The sequence below is a fragment of the Heptranchias perlo genome, chromosome 4, assembly GCF_035084215.1.
Source record: "Heptranchias perlo isolate sHepPer1 chromosome 4, sHepPer1.hap1, whole genome shotgun sequence".
Taxonomy (NCBI): Eukaryota; Metazoa; Chordata; class Chondrichthyes; order Hexanchiformes; family Hexanchidae; genus Heptranchias; species Heptranchias perlo.
Window position 1 is genome coordinate 37,502,667 of NC_090328.1, and position 17,992 is coordinate 37,520,658.

At 41.5% G+C, this 17,992-nt stretch overlaps 1 protein-coding gene across 4 annotated transcripts in view; it reads left to right on the plus strand.

Moving 5' to 3' along the window:
* xrcc4 (X-ray repair complementing defective repair in Chinese hamster cells 4) overlaps positions 1-17,992 on the plus strand; it is a 422,078-nt gene that overhangs the window by 148,353 nt on the left and 255,733 nt on the right. For all 4 annotated transcript variants that reach the window (XM_067982800.1, XM_067982798.1, XM_067982799.1 and 1 more), the window contains 3 exons: positions 6,668-6,834; positions 16,567-16,719; positions 17,641-17,768. In XM_067982800.1, coding sequence (XP_067838901.1) covers positions 6,668-6,834; positions 16,567-16,719; positions 17,641-17,768 — 448 coding nt within the window. The remainder of the gene's footprint in view (positions 1-6,667; positions 6,835-16,566; positions 16,720-17,640; positions 17,769-17,992) is intronic.

The following is a 17,992-nucleotide window of genomic DNA, read 5'->3' on the forward strand; positions in this document are numbered from 1 at the left end:
CCTTTTCTACCCGACTTCCAGGCTATTATTTCCTCCCCACCCTGTAGCTGTTTCTCTTTCTTGGCTACCTCTTTCCTCTCTACACTGCTTCCAGACCATTCTTTCCACTCCATATTGTCACTGCTTTTCTGTCTAGACCACACTGCTACCACTTTGTTTTGAAGGTTGCTCCTTTCCAACTTACAGAACTGTAGTCTTTTGGACCACCAGGCAACTTTCGCATTCTCCTACTAACAGTAATTCCAGCCAAAAAGAGCCAGATAGATTAAACTCCCTCTCACCCACACAGATGTTTCCAGCCCTACCACATATATATATATATCTGAGGAGTGAGTTTTAATGAATTAAAGAATCGAGAAAGCATTAAGACTTTGATAAATGGCTGAGTGCAGACTTTGGTCCTTTTGTTTTGGAAGCCATTTTTTTTCTAATTAATATTCCCTTTTCAAGATTCTAATTATTTTTAAAGTAAAGGTCCTTGAATTAAAATGCAAACATCTGGTGCAAAGCACAGTAGAAAACTCTTGTTTCAATATTACACTAAGATCTCCAGCTGCTTTTATTCCTTTGCCAGTTTAAAATCCTATTCTCCCCTCATTTCCAGACAGAGATCCTTAAGAGTCTCATTCTGACCACTAGGAAACAAACTGTTAGTGCAATGAGATGTACTAATGCGTCACCCACACTAAATACTTGCTGTATGAAATATATATTTTTTTTAAACAGATATTTGGTGATGTGTGTGCTTTCTGTAGAAAACACCACTGGAATTCCTGGTGACATATTCCATTGATGCCCATTATGAGGCTAAAATTTTACCTAATAATTTGAGTAAAAAACGTCTGTCTGTTTTGTTGTTCAAAATCATCTCTATCTATATAGTCTTAAAGTCCCCCACAGGAGACTGGTCAAGAAGGTACAAGCCCATGGAATCCAGGGTGCCTTGGCACTTTGGATACAAAACTGGCTTAGTGGCAGAAGGCAGAGGGTGATGGTCGAAGGTTGTTTTTGTGACTGGAAGCCTGTGGCCAGTGGGGTACCACAGGGATCGGTGCTGGGTCACTTGCTGTTTGTGGTCTACATTAATGACTTGGATATGAATGTAAAAGGTATGATCAGTAAGTTCGCTGATGATACAAAAATTGGTAGGGTGGTAAACAGCGAGGAGGATAGCCTCAGTCTGCAGGACGATATAGATGGGTTGGTCAGATGGGCGGAACAGTGGCAAATGGAATTTAACCCGGAAAAGTGCGAGGTGATGCACTTTGGAGGGACTAACAAGGCAAGGGAATACACAATGAATGGGAGGACCCTAGGCAAGACAGAGGGTCAGAGGGATCTTGGTGTGCAAGTTCACAGATCCCTGAAGGCAGCGGAACAGGTAGATAAGGTGGTAAAGAAGGCATATGGGATACTTGCCTTTATTAGCCGAGGCATAGAATATAAGAGCAAGGAGGTTATGATGGAGCTGTATAAAACACTGGTTAGGCCACAGCTGGAGTACTGTGTGCAGTTCTGGTCGCCACGCTACAGGAAGGATGTGATCGCTTTGGAGAGGGTGCAGAGGAGATTCACCAGGATGTTACCAGGGCTGGAGCGCTTCAGCTATGAAGAGAGACTGGGAAGATTGGGTTTGTTTTCCTTGGAGCAGAGGAGGCTGAGGGGGGACATGATTGAGGTATACAAAATTATGAGGGGCACAGATAGGATAGATACTAAGGAGCTTTTTCCCTTCGTTGAGGGTTCTATAACAAGGGGACATAGATTCAAGGTAAAAGGCGGGAGGTTTAGAGGGGATTTGAGAAAGAACTTTTTCACCCAGAGGGTGGTTGGAGTCTGGAACTCACTGCCTGAAAGGGTTGTGGAGGCAGGAACCCTTACAACATTCAAGAAGCATTTGGATGAGCACTTGAAATGCCATAGCATACAAGGCTACGGACCAAATGCTGGAATATGGGATTAGAGTAGACAGGGCTTGATGGCCGGCGCGGACACGATGGGCCGAAGGGCCTCTATCCGTGCTGTATAACTCTATGACTCTATGAGGAGATGAAGGTGGAGACGCAGAGGGTTTCAGGAGGGAATGCCAGAGTGCGGGGCCGAGTTGGCTGAAGGCATGGCCGCCAATGATTGGGAGGGGGGTGGGCAAGATGCAGAAGGCCAGAGTTGGAAGAACGGAGAGCTCTGGGGCTTGTAGGATTGGAGGTGGTTAGAGATTGGGAGGGGCAAGGCCATGAGGGGAATTAAACGTGAGAATAAGAATTTTAAGTTAGTGCCATAGAGTGACCGGGAGCCAATGTAGGTCAGCAAAAACAGGAGTGATATTTGGGCAACATGTGGTGCAGGATAAGATACGGGCCGCAGGGTTTGGGATCAGAGCATGGAGGATGGGAGGCCAGCCAGAAATATATTGGAATTCTCTTCCTGAAGTAACAAATAAGTATTAGATAGTTTTACTTAGGAAGCTTTAAAAATTCATCTTTCAGCTTGTTTTGACTTCATTTGAAAGAAACACTTTCTATATTCGCTGTGGCTTTTGCACTAAGAATAATAAATAAACCTTTCTGTAAACACTGTTTTTGAATTATCGTTACAAAGAAAGTAAAGTATGGGTATTTTAAACATCATTGCATGTGTGTATCTTTGTGTTTATCTCGTGCCGTTCTCGCAAGTAAAAAAGTAAACACTTGAAAAAAGTTACCTTAAAAAAAATTCATGGTCTTGCTGTTTTGAAATAATTTGGAAAAATATAGGAACATTAATACTGTTCGATTGTTTGCATGCATGTGTGTGTTTGTATGTGTCGTGTGTTTGTATGTGTCTTTCTCATGGGTGTCATCAATTAGAATTGGTCCTACAGGTGTAAGCAATTAGCCTTTTCTAACAGCCAGCTATACATAGGTAGGATAATTAGTTACCTTAAAATTGAAGTGACATTAAATGAAAAAATGCACACTCTCTCTCACCCCCTCTGACTCTCTCTAGCCATACTCTCTTCCATCTCTCAGCTTATTGCACTTTTTGACATTTTTAGAACACAACAAATGCTACCAGGTGTGTAATCATAACACTGTCATTCAACATTCACTCCCTCCCTCCCAATCCCTCCTCCTCCCTCCAAATCCCTCCTCCTCCCACTCCCTTCCAATCCCTCCTCCTCCCACTCCCTTCCAATCCCTCTCCCACTCCCACTGCCACACACTCTCCGCCTCACTCACTCACACTCACTCTCTCTCCGCCCCACTCACTCACTCACTCTCTCTCCGCCCCACTCACTCTCACTCACTCTCTCTCCCCGCCCCACTCACTCTCACTCACTCTCTCTCCCTCACATTCTCGCTCCGCCCCACTCGCACACTCACTCTCTCGCTCCGCCCCACTCACACACTCACTCTCTCCCTCCGCCCCACTCACTCACTCTCCACCCCACTCACACACTCTCCGCCCCACTCCCTCACACTCTCCGCCCCACTCCCTCGCACTCTCCGCCCCACCCCCTCGCACTCTCCGCCCCACCCCCTCGCACTCTCCGCCCCACCCCCTCGCACTCTCCGCCCCACCCCCTCGCACTCTCCGCCCCACCCCCTCGCACTCTCCGCCCCACCCCCTCGCACTCTCCGCCCCACCCCCTTGCACTCTCCGCCCCACTCTCCGCCCCACCTCCTGCCGCTCTCCGCACCCCGCCCCACTCCCTCGCACTCTCCGCCCCACTCCCTCGCACTCTCCGCCCCACTCCCTCGCACTCTCCGCCCCACTCCCTCGCACTCTCGGCCCCACTCCCTCGCACTCTCGGCCCCACTCCCTCGCACTCTCCGCCCCACTCCCTCGCACTCTCCGCCCCACTCCCTCGCACTCTCCGCCCCACTCCCTCGCACTCTCCGCCCCACTCCCTCGCACTCTCCGCCCCACCCCCTCGCACTCTCCGCCCCACCCCCTCGCACTCTCCGCCCCACCCCCTCGCACTCTCCGCCCCACCCCCTCGCACTCTCCGCCCCACCCCCTCGCACTCTCCGCCCCACCCCCTCGCACTCTCCGCCCCACCCCCTCGCACTCTCCGCCCCACCCCCTCGCACTCTCCGCCCCACTCTCCGCCCCACCTCCTGCCGCTCTCCGCACCCCGCCCCGCTCCCTCACTCTCTCCGCATGCACACATTCTCTCTTTTTAAACAAAAAATTGTAATTTTACCTCAACGCTTTTGACGTGCCCTCTTTTAAAAAAAAAAATTTGAAGAACAGCGACAGGACAGAATGTGCTAGATGCTAAAGAAAAATAGCAATATATCTGATGGTACTGTTGTATCCTGGGAAATTTAACACACTGCATATGCTCAAATTGCACAATCAAAATTCAGCTCACTGAGCTAAAATATCAATTCTCGGGATTTTGGAGAAGGTGAGGTCTTCACGTAGTAATTTTAATGAAAGCCCTAAAAGACACTGAAGACAATTCAGGGGATAAATTTAATCAAGTTATTGAGAAATACATAAATTTGTGATTTTGATTTTGTACAACCCCTTATTTTGGACATTAGAAATTTTAGTTAGAGAAAAAATTGTGGATGAAAATATTTTCAGAAAGCATTTTGTGTAATTTAAGAGAACCAGATTGCACGGTCACAGAGTGGTGTGCTTTCAGTATAAAAGAGAAGCCATTGTTTGTTGCAGTGACACCTTTAACAGCACCATCTACAGGAGTAACAGGTGCTGCAGATACTTAGAATGAGGTTTCAATGATTTCTGTACCCCACATACCAAATTTGATAAATATATATAGATATATTATTACACAGTTAATCTCATGGATGTTTTAATTTTTTGGTGGGTATTCTTATGCCTGAAACAGCTATGATTGATGAAATGAACTGCCAAAATGCTTTAAATGGTAAACGAGTGCTGACTTTCATACGGAAGCATTAAAGATGGTGATCCTGTTTCAGGAAATATATCGGGAAATAATTTGGAGTTTATTATTGTGAAATTTGTGGCTAGTGCAAGTTTTATCACAGTTAAAACTGTGCATTTACAGCACTGGGAGAAAACAGTTCTTGGCTTCAGAGTCTCTTACATGTTGCTTCCTACAGAGCCATAATATGTCAAATCTGAAGCTCCTCCAGGAGTGTATTCGTATGGGCTTCTGATTGACTGCACATATCAGCTCATGGGGAGTTCCACAGCTCATTATCTGAAAGTCACAATTGAATGTGAGCCCTCCATGTGGCACTCAATAGCTCAAGTCAGGTTGAACTAATGTGACTAGTCTCCCTTTTTTCAGCATTCAATATCTTCGACAGCACCTCCCAAATCCGCGACCTCTACCACCTAGCAGGACAAGGGCAGCAGGCACATGGGAACAACACCACCTGCACGTTCCCCTCCAAGTCACACACCATCCCGACTTGGAAATATATCGCTGTTCCTTCATCGTCGCTGGGTCAAAACCTGGAACTCCCTTCCTAACAGCACTGTGGGAGAACCTTCACCACATGGACTGTAGCGGTTCAAGAAGGCAGCTCACCACCACCTTCTCAAGGGCAATTAGGGATGGGCAATAAATGCTGGCCTCGCCAGCGACGACTACATCCCATGAACGAATTTTTAAAAAAAATTCAACTAACTCTTTGTGGACTTTCTAGACTTTGGGGCATTTAAAATTTTAAGTGGAATGAAATATTGATGAGTTATCTGGTGCTATAAGAAGTTTTAATAAAATATTTTAAAGCTGCATATTCTTCAATAACACAATCTGTATATTTTGTTGTCATTTTGAATCGAAAATGTGAGCAGCCTACAAATATTATTGGCTTTTCTGAAACTGATAAATCTTGTGGATGGAGAAATATTGGCCCAGAAATTGCTGAAAAAATATTGGCGATTTCACGGCTCCCATCATTATTATTGCATAAAAAACCCAGCAATTTGTGGCGAGGAAGAGATACGTCATGAGTTGCGAATCACCACAAATTGCTGGATGACTTGCACCACTCCGCCGTTAGTCTCGCAAAAGTGGGAACTTGATATCAACCTCCCAGTGAGTGTCAAGAAATTACTGGATTTATGCCATAAATACAAATGAATCTTTCTGCAGACATAAAGGGCTGCTAAGTCATGTTGTAAAGACCCTGTTAAAGATGTGATTTATGGTCCTGACATGAAACTCATCCCAGAAAGGGAACAACTGAAACTGTGGAGTCTCATTCCTGCAGGTAGTAAATTGTTCCTAGAGGTTTTTAAAATTTTACATTTTACATTTAATTTTTTTTTTACTTTCCCTTTGTCTCTTTTTGTCTCTCTCTTCATCCAATCTTTTAATCCAATCTCTATTTCTCTTTCTGTATCTAATTTGACCCAAATTCACCCTATTTTCTTCTCCATCGTTCGCTCTGTTTCTTTCTCTATCCTTAAATTTTATTGACTAAGAGATAAACTATTGGGCACGATGTTCATGAGGTCTCAGATACTCCGTTGACTTCGCCGTGCCATTATCAATTTGCACTTCCAGCAACTTGCAGCACAAAAATAATACGATCTGAAGGGTGAGGTAAAAATTCCAATTCACGGCGCTCGCCGCAAGATGCAATTTTTGGGTCGTTATTTTGTGATTTTAAAAAATTCAGTGTTTTAAACTTCCATTTTGGACATAAAAATGATAATTTGTGTTTCTGTCCAGTTTAAGCTTGGTTCTGTGGAATTGCGAAAAGTCCATGACTCAACAGAAGTCACTAAAGAACTGATCAACTATGTATTAGATTGCAACGCGGAACTGCGGGACAAAAATGAGCACCTGCAACAAGAAAATAAAAGACTGTCATGTGATCGTAACTACTGCTTGAATGAGTAAGTTGTAGACTAAAGATCTCTGGAACTAATGCTTGTATTGATTTTACTCCATAGACAATGAAACAATTTATTTTTAAAGTCAAGAATAAAGTTTGGGGAATTTTTCTGAACTTTGTTCATTATGATTTTGAGAAATTAGTACTTAGTGAAACTACCAACTGTAACATTGTCTGGGTTGCACTGATTGATGACGGAGGTCTAATGCCAGTTCAGTTTTCAAATTCCACAAAGTGCAGCAATAGCTTTAGCAATATGATTAAATTACAGTTTATATATTTTAAATAGAATTCTTCAGTCTAAAAATGCCTTTTCTAAATAAAGATCATTTGTTCAGTTATAATCTGCTTTAATTTGCACGGGGTGAGTGGGGGGTGGCGGCACCTGCTGTCACTGGAATAACAATGACGTCATTGCTATTTAAAAAGTGATATTGTGTAAAGAATCCTGCTCAATGAAATGAGAATTTCTGCTCCAATCTACAGAACATACTGGACTCGCCATCCATGCCATGAAAAACAGATAGAGGTACTAACTTATGTCTGGATCATGTAAAACATTGAATGTTTGGGAAAGCTGATGTCATGTGCTGAAAAACAACGAAACAGACTTAGTCCTTTGGCTGCTGTAATAAATCTTTCTGTATTATTCAAAGTTTTGTTCTTGCATGAATGTGATACCAATCAGATCGAAGAACTACAGACCACCCTTCCTTCAGTCAGTCACATAACCGAATTTGGACCAATTAGATCCGAGAGAAAAGTCAGGTTCGGAATATAACCAGGTACCAAACAGTCTCCAGAACTGTAACTCCGCTATTCAAGAAAAGAGGGAGAGAGAAAACAGGGAACTATAGGCCTGTTAGCCTGACGTCAGTAGTAGGGAAAATGCTAGACTCTATTATTAAGGATGTAGTAATAGGGCACTTAGAAAATCATATGATTAGGCAGAGTCAACACGGTTTTATGAAAGGGAACTCCTGCTTGATAAATCTATAAGTGTTTTGAGGGTGGAGCAGGGTAGATAAGGGGGATCCAATGGATGTCGTATATTTGGATTTTCAAAAGGCATTACATTCAAAAGGTGTTACACAAGGTTAGCGCTTATGGCATTGGGGGTAATATATTCGCATAAATTGAGGAATGGTTAATGGACAGAAAACAGAAAGTAGGAATAAAAGGGTCATTTTTGGGTTGCCAGGTTGTAACTAGTGGGGTTGTTGCAAAGGTCAGTGCTTGGGCCTCAACTATTTACAATATATGTCAATGACTTAGATGAGGGGATCGACTGTAATGTATTCAAGTTTGCTGACGATACAAAGCTAGGTGGGAAAGTAAACTGTCGCAGATGCATCTGTCCATGACAGTATTGGTAGGAGTGACCACCGCACAGACCTTCTGGAGACTAAGTCCCGTCTTCACATGGAGGACACCATCCAACGTGTTGTGTGGCACTACCACCGTGCTAAATGGGATAGATTCCGAACAGATCTAGCAGCTCAAAACTGGGCATTCATGAGGCGCTGTGGACCATCAGCAGCAGCAGAATTGTTTTCCAGCACAATCTGTAACCTCATGGCCTGGCATATTCCTCACTTTACCATTACCAACAAGCAAGGGAATCAACCCTGGTTCAATGAGGAATGTAGAAGAGCATGCCAGGAGCAACACCAGGCGTACCTAAAAATGAGGTGCCAACCTGGTGAAGCTACAGCTCAGGACTACATGCATGCTAAACAGCGGAAGCAACATGCTATTGACAGAGCTAAGCGATCCCACAACCAACGGATCAGATCAAAGCTCTGCAGTCCTGCCACATCCAGTCATGAATGGTGGTGGACAATTAAACAACTAACGGGAGGAGGAGGCTCTGTGAACATCCCCATCCTCAATTATGGCCGAGTCCAGCACGTGAGTGCAAAAGATGAGGCTGAAGTGTTTGCAACCATCTTCAGCCAGAAGCGCCAAGTGGATGATCCATCTCTGCTTCCTCCCATTAGCCCCATCATCACAGAAGCCAGTCTTCAGCCAATTCGATTCACTCCACGTGATATCAAGAAACGGCTGGGTGCACTGTATACAACAAAGGCTATGGGCCCTGACAATATCCCGGCTGTAGTGCTGAAGACTTGTGCTCCAGAACTAGCTGCGCCTCTAGCCAAGCTGTTCAAGTACAGCTACAACACTGGAATCTACCCGACAATGTGGAAAATTGCCCAGGTATGTCCTGTCCACAAAAAGCAGGACAAATCCAATCTGGCCAATTACCGCCCCATCAGTCTACTCTCAATCATCAGCAAAGTGATGGAAGGTGTCGTGGACAGTGCTATCAAACGGCACTTACTCACCAATAACCTGCTTGCTGATGTTCAGTTTGGGTTCCGCCAGGACCACTCTGCTCCAGACCTCATTACAGCCTTGGTCCAAACATGGACAAAAGAGCTGAATTCCAGAGGTGAGGTGAGAGTGACTGCTTTTGACATCAAGGCAGCATTTGACCGAGTGTGGCACCAAGGAGCCCTAGTAAAATTGAAGTCAATGGGAATCGGGGGGAATACTCTCCAGTGGCTGGAGTCATACCTTGCACAAAGGAAGATGGTAGTGGTTGTTGGAGGCCAATCATCTCAGCCCCAGGACATTGCTGCAGGAGTTCCTCAGGGCAGTGTCCTAGGCCGAACCATCTTCAGCTGCTTCATCAATGACCTTCCCTCCATCATAAGGTCAAAAATGGCGATGTTCGCTGATGATTGCATAGTGTTCAGTTCCATTCACAACACCTCAGATAATGAAGCAGTCCATGCCTGCATGCAGCAAGACCTGGACAACTTCCAGGCTTGGGCTGATAAGTGGCAAGTAACATTTGCGCCAGACAAGTGCCAGGCAATGACCATCTCCAACAAGAGAGAGTCTGACCACTTCCCCTTAACATTCAATGATGTGGAGATGCCGGTGATGGACTGGGGTTGACAATTGTAAACAATTTTACAACACCAAGTTATAGTCCAACGATTTTTATTTGAAATCTACAAGCTTTCGGAGGCTTCCTCCTTCCTCAGGTAAAGGAAGGAGGAAGCCTCCGGAAGCTTGTAGATTTCAAATAAAAATCGTTGGACTATAACTTGGTGTTGTAAAATTGTTTACAATTAACATTCAATGGCATTACCATCGCCGAATCCCCCACCATCAACATCCTGGGGGTCACCATTGACCAGAATCTTAACTGGACCAGCCACATAAATACTGTGGCTACAAGAGCAGGTCAGAGGCTGGGTATTCTGCGACGAATGACTCACCTCCTGACTCCCCAAAGCCTTTCCACCATCTACAATGCACAAGTCAGGAGTGTGATGGAATACTCTCCACTTGCCTGGATGAGCACAGCTCTAACAACACTCAAGAAGCTTGACACCATCCAGGCCAAAGCAGCCCGCTTGATTGGTATCCCATCCACCACCCTAAATATTCACTCCCTTCACCACCAGCGCACTGTGGCTGCAGTGTGTACCATCCACAGGATGCACTGCAGCAACTCGCTAAGGCTTCAACAGCACCTCCCAAACCCACAACCACTACCACTTAGAAGGACAAGGGCAGCAGGCACATGGGACCAACATCACCTGTACGTTCCCCTCCAAGTCTCACACCATCCCGACTTGGAAATATATTGCCGTTCCTTCATTGTCGCTGCGTCAAAATCCTGGAACTCCCTTCCTAACAGCACTGTGGGAGAACCTTCATCACACGGACTGCAGCGGTTCAAGGCGGCGGCTCACCACCACCTTCTCAAGGGCAATAAATGCTGGCCTTGCCAGCAATGCCCACATCCCATGAACGAATTTAAAAAAAGGACTCAGAGGCTGCAAAGGGATATGGACAGGTTAAGTGAGTGGGCAAGAAGTTGGCAGATGGAGTAAATGTGGGGAAATGTGAAATTTGTCCACTTTGGTAGGAAGAATAGAAAAGAAGAATATTTTTTAAAAGGTGAGAGACTAAGAAATGTTGGTACTCAGAGGGATTTGGGTATCCTTGTACACGAATCACAGAAAGTTAACATGCAGGTACAGCTTGTAATTAGGAAGGCAAATGGTATGTTAGCCTTTATTGCAAGGGGGTTGGAGTGTAAAGAGTAAGGAGGTCTTGCTGCAATTATGTCAGGCTCTGGTGAGACCACACCTGGAGTACTGTGTACAGCTTTGGTCTCCTTACCTAAGGAAGGATATACTTGCCTTAGAGGCAGTGTAACGAAGGTTCTCTCGATTGATTCCTGAGATGAGAGGGCTATCCTATGAGGTGAGATTGAGTAAAATGAGCCTATACTCTCAAGTTTAGAAGAATGAGAAGTTATCTGATTGAAACGTATAAAATTCTAAGAGGGCTAGACAGGGTAGATGCAGACAGGCTGTTTCCCCTGGCTGGAGAGTCTTGAACTAGGGGTCATCGTCTCAGGATAAGGGGTCGGCCATTTAGGACTGAAATGAGGAAAAATTTCTTCACTCAGAGGCTTGTGAATCTTTAGAATTCTCTACTCCAGAGTGCTATGGATGCTGAGTTGTTGAGTTTATTCAAGACTGAGATCGATGGAGGATTGGACACTAAGGGAATCAAGGGATATGGGGATAGGGCAGGAAAGTGGAGTTGAGGTTAAAGATCAGCCATGACCTATTGAATGGCGGAGCAGGCTCGAGGGGCACGTGGCCTACTCCTGCGGCTATTTGTCATGTTCTTAAGTCACAGCAATGTCAGTCGGAAATACGGCAATCACATTGTATCAAAAAAAATATTCTGCGACATTTCTCACATGACAGTTTCTCATTTTTTACCATCTCCCTCTAAAATAAAATTAATAGCATACTAAATGCACAAAAATTTCAGGAAGAAAATCATAAACTTACCCATTCATCTTCGAATCACACCACAAACGCACACACGTGGTCCAACGCACCCCTGGAGCCCTGGGTTTTTCTCTTGTTTTTTTGCCTCTCCCAGGAGATTTCATGGCTGTGGGGAGTTAGGAAGTGTCTAGTCATGATGCTTCCGCCATCTTGAGTGTGGGGCAGACTTGATGGACCAAATGGTCATTTCCTGCTCGTCATTTTCGTACGTTGGTATAAACATCCCTGACCTTAGGTATACCCTCCCATAATATTTACAATCCAGCTCAGGCCCAACATTTGGTGCTATACGACCAAGTTCCAATTCCCATGAGCCATAATGTGGCCCAGTCTTTGTTATTTTACATGAGCGCAAAGCTTAATTGTATGTTTTGATTGATGCAACATAACCAAGTAACCAGATTACAATTCACAGAAGTCATTGCATGTCTCCCTCCCACCCCAGAACAGCTCTAAACCTTGCATTCTCATCACTTTAACCCACCCAGATCCATGCACCTGATTCTAGATTTCTTTCAATCTGGTCTTCTATAAGTCCCACTCCTGCAGTTTTCTCTCTAAGCGTAGTCCCGTCCTCTGCTCCAGATCTTCCACTGTCCTTATCTCTGTATTTTCTTCAGCCTTGGACTTTGCTCCTCATTCTTTCCCTCCCCACTCTTTTTAGATCACTTTTAAAAATCTCAAATATAATAATTTATGCTGTGAAGAGATAAATATATCACTAAAAACATATGCACAAATAAATTAATTTTGCATAAGTAAACATAAATCAATAGAAGGAATCATGAAAGAAGGATAATCTCATTAAGTACAAATATAAACTGAAGATTGAAAGCCAAGTATTAGAGAAGAAAAAACATTTTTAAAATTTAAATTGATACAGAGAACAAACAAAATAAAAATAATTAAAGATGCCATGGATTGTTTTTAATGTATTCTGTTTAATATTATAAAATTACATTAATAATTTTGTCTGTGAGCAATATTACATAAGATCAACTAGTAATTCTTCATTTGTGATTGTGACCTGAGAGTAAACAGGCAAGCTATTTTATCATAGGAAGCTTCACAACTGACCATGGTCCTTTCCTCAACTGATGTCCACATATGGTCACAAGATAGAAAACCCTGGCTGAATTTTCTCTCTCCTAGCTTAGGAATACTGCTGATAGTTGGACTGTTCTCACTACTACATGTGGCTGAGGTCAGTTAAAACAGTGCAAATCAGGGTTTGAATCCGGTACCTTCGTGGTTTGTTTGACTTAGCACAACAAAAGGCTTTTTACTTTTTATGGCAGCCTATATTATTCCTCCATGATCAGTCGCCTTTCTTAATTTGACATTACCATAGTCCCAGCAGCTCAGGATCCAATTTTTTTAGCTTGGTGTTTCCTTATGACCCTCAATCCCATTTCTAACTAGATAACTATATAAAAATCAAAAGCAAAATACTGCGGATGCTGGAAATCTATATAGCTCATTTTTAAAGATATTAATTAGTAGCTTTAGCTTTTTCATTTTATACTCCTGCCCTTTAGATCTGTATTCACAGTCTAAGTCAAATAACATTACATTGATAGTATCTGTTTCTTTTTTTTTAAAATGTAAAGATCTGCATAATGTCCCTTCTCAATTATCTTTGTTCCCTTTAAAACATCTAGCCTTCGATCCTGCAATCATTCCTTTCACTCTTCTGTGAACCTTTTTTAATATAGTAATGTCCTGTTGAAAGTAGCTGGCTCAGATTGATGCATGATATCTGAAATATAACCTCATTAATGCTCTATAGAAGATAGAATAGTTTGTTTTCATTTATAATCAATAATATGATGAACTCCAGATAATTATTGTTGCTAATCTAAGCACCTAATTCGTTTGTACTGAATAACTTTACTACCGTTTGCTACCATTATACATAGAATTTCTGATTCTAGGTGTGTTACTTAAATGCCTAAGCATTGGTTAGCTGTTATCTAGTTGTTTGGTCCAGAAGATTAGTTACTGGTTGAAAATTAATAATATATTGGAAAAGGTCAAAGTTTTGTACCAAGCTTTATTTTCAGTACAAGGAACTAAACAGGCTAAAGTAGATATGGAGTAATGCAAATTATTAATTTCTTTGATCCAAGCATAAAATTCCATGGTAAATTAGTTACATACTTAACAGGACTGAATTGTACACTTCTACCTGTGACATGCAAAAATGATTTGCTGTAATTGCAAACTTGCAAAGAGCAGCATTTGAGAGGCTAAGTCAAGAGTATTTTGTTGGGTGCATTAATCAGAGATCTGTGATAGCATTGATAGGTTAAAATTGTATTCATATAAATAAATAATCATTGTTTATTTTGCAAATATTTGTCATTAGATAAAGGTATAAAATCTGTAAACTGTTTACATATGTCTATTTTCCAAAGGACATCAAAACCATGTCTATTTCAACTGTAATATTTTAGTGCCCTTGAAGGAAAATTAAACAAAAAGGGTGACCTTGAGTATCTGAAGTAAATCTTCAGTCACATTATGGACTGATATAATGTAAGAAAATTAGATGAAACAGCTGGAGTCTCATAGTCGTTTAAACCAACACAGATCAGGAAGACCTTGGTAGTAATAAACCGACCTTTCTTACTGGTCCTTGAATTTTCAAAGATTCTTCTTTTAATAACACAAAACATATTTTATGGTAGTAATTCCACTAGCTTTGGCTTAATCTGGTTGTTAATGACTGATTTAGTGTGGGAATGTTTTAATAATGTCTTTTAATTCATCTCAAAGTAAACATCTGTGGGTTGTAGACTTTGGGTCAAAGTCAGGCCATACACTATCTAGGTCTTAATTTTACTACATCCAGCTCTGTCTTGAGCATAGTGAATTGTACATTGTTGTGTATATATTGTCGTATAATAATCCTACCTATGGCAATAAATCAATTTAAAAATATATTTTTAAAACAAATACGATTGAATAAGTTTGTTTCTAAAATGGGATAATTTCATGTAACTTGTTCTTCAATCAATGCCAAGTCTTCAAATTGTTCATAGGTCCTCAGTTGTTGAGATCGTGAAATCCAAGACTAAAGCTAAGCATTCAGTAGCTGTTGGTGGGTTGTTTCTCTCCAGAGTTACTGTCATATCTTTAATTGCAATGGCACTGTTTTCTTTTTTTTGGTAAGCTGTTTTCTTTATTCCCATTCATTCTCTCTCTCACTCTCATTCTCACTCTCAGAATCTTTCTGTGATTTCACACTATACTTGTTTAAGAAGATGGCTGATGAGCTATTTTCTGACCTGCCATTTTGTCTCTATATCTGGCAGCTAGGAGGTCTGTAAGAGTGAACCTGAGTGACAGCTACTCTGATTTTGTTCCTACCCTTCTCATGGGAGAAGTGCCTGGCTTATGTACAGAACTTACCCTTGATAAAACAATTGAGTTTGGAAACTTGCTGTGGGGTGGGAAATTGTGGCCACAAAATCCATGTGCTATCAGCTCATTGTATAACCATTTCCCTCTCTTATATGGTAGATGTATAAATTATTCAGTAAAGCTCTGAATGGTTTAAAGAACGTTTATAGGTACATACTGTGACAGATAGTACTGGGTATTTTGGTTTTATTTTTAAGAGTTTTAGTTTTTATTTCAATAATCCCCTTTTACAAGTTTGCTCCACTGGGGTCTGCACACAGCATTTGGAGCAGACATGGTGCTGGGACTTGGAGGTTCTTGTATGTGTTCAACTTTGACAAAAAGGATGTTTTCTTCAGAGGCCTGTTCTATATTTTTTTAAGCATCTGTTGAATATTTACAAAAATACAATAAATGCCTTTCTGAAAATTGAAGCAGTATATCAGTAACAGTTATTAGGGAGTCAGTCTTTGGGATAAATAGTTACTATTTGATTTGCACCTAACCATAGAAGTGCTTTCCCTTTTAAAAAAAAATAAATGGTTAAGTATGTAAGCTGGATCACCCTGGACAGCCATCTCACCTTCCTACAAATGAGCACAAATATTATTACTGTTTTTTCAGTTTAACTTTCATGTGTTTCTCTCTCACTAACCTAATATAATGAATGCTGATTTCTTAGAGATTGCCAAGACGGGTACACAAAGTGACATTGTTATCTTACTGAAAGGTTCAGAAAATATCCCAAATCATGATAGCAAAATTTAGCTGGTTTAGCACAAGATCGCAAGATAATTACAGATGATGACCATTTGCCCATCTTAGCTCATTCATCCAGAATGATGCTAACTTTTCTCCATTGCAGCATCCAGTTGGTTCATAAATAATTTAAACGGTTTTTGCCTCCACTACTCTATCTGTTCCATATTTGAATACCCTCTGTGAAGAAAAACTTCCTGATAATAGTCCTAAGTTTGCCTTTTACTAGTTTAAACCTGTAATCCCTTGACCTACTCGTACAATTTAAAGTTCCAGATTTATGTTTTCCATACCATTTACCATCTTGTATACCTTTATAAGATCATCTCTCAGATTTCATCTGAACCTCAAGATTAGATCACAGATTTAGGATCGTTCTTTTGCATCTGTTGTTGATTATAATAAATTGTATTCCAGTTTTTAATAAAGGTTTGGTTCCACTTTGGTAATCTTTTTGGTAGTAGTTGGAGTACTACCAAAGTAATAGTACTGACTGACAAGTGCACTTGAGGGCCTTGGTGCACAATGATAATACAAAGATGAATAATTTTAGAGTCATTGTGTTGCGGGGTTTTTGACAAATAATCTGCAGTTCATTAGCAAAAATGTTCTCTCTTCAGTTTATAATTATTTGCTTTGCAAGTTCTTACATGCTTCTTGTTGCATGTTCACTTTAGATTAGAGAAATGTGTAAAGGCTAAAGAAGAGTTGGAGCAAGACCTCTATTCACGCTTCGTCTTGGTGCTTAACGAAAAAAAGGCCAAGATTAGAAGTCTACAGGAAAATTTAAAGTGTGTTGATCAGCAAATGGAACCCAAGAGTCAAAGCAGGTATTTCTTTAGGACTTGAGTTTTGTTCCAATTGTGTTCATTTAGTATAGTAACAACTGCAGTATATACATAGTTGCAGGGCATCACAGTTTTTTTATTTCATTGAAAATCTTTCCCTGAATAACATAAGCCTGAACAAAACCCCTCCAATTGTCTTTAATTGCTGGAATAGAATGGTGGTTTTATGTGTTAACTTTTAGAACTGCTTAGATAGCCCTTTAGGTTTAACTAGGATGCTTCTCTTTGTCAACAGCCCATGGCTGTGATTATACCCATAAAGCTAGCTGACAGCTGTAAAGGCAAAGAAATACAACAAATATTACATTACTATATCCCAATAGTTAAAGATACTGATTTTGGGAAGTATTTTTGAATTAAAGAGCATTGTGGGACAGTGTAACAATTTCTAGTAACTAATTACAATGGGTATTATTTATTAAAAATGGTGGGTGGGTCACTGCAATCATACAAAATACATTGAAAACTCCTATGCCACCTGGTCCTTAGAATTTTCCCTATGTCAAAAGTGTCCATATTTCACCTGCAGTATCTGTTAGGCCCCAAGGTTATACTGTGATAGGGGTTTCCAATGTTATTAAGTTATTACGTAGTTTGTCTGTGAACTAACATTACGTGACTGGCTCTCTTTATATTGATTTAATCTTCTGCTTTCTTTGAGCAGATTACAGCTAGTTAGAACTGAAAAAAATATTCAGAGCAACATAGTGCTTTTCACTGGAAATGTTGGCTCAGAATAGCCTTGATCCAGCACATCATTGGGTGTTGTTATATGTTGTGATTATGCTGGGGTAGAACAATAATGAGGCTCAATAAAATGCTTCCTTCAGGGCATCACAAATTTCAAGAGCAACGATTAAGACTATTGGTAAATGAACTATTTCTGTGGGTTTCATCTTTTAGGACTGTTGTTGCCACTAGCCAGGAGACTTCAGTAGCTGAGGAAGATTGTGATTGTAGCGCTGATGAAGAAAACAAGGGCCATACCTCTGAAACTAGAAGCTGGTCTCAACCTTCCAAGTCAGCCAATGGTAAGGAAATGTGCTTCCCATTTAGTGTAGGGAGCGAGGCCAATTATGAGTTTGGGCGGACTATAATAAGCTGAATTAGGTTTTTATTAATCATTTCCTTGTGAATATAATCTGCTTTTTTCACATCAAAAATTTGCCAACAGGAACCTGGAGTTGGCCTGAGGGAATACAATCAATGTTTAATTAACCGCAAAAGAAACAGAGGAGAGACACTGGGAAATAAT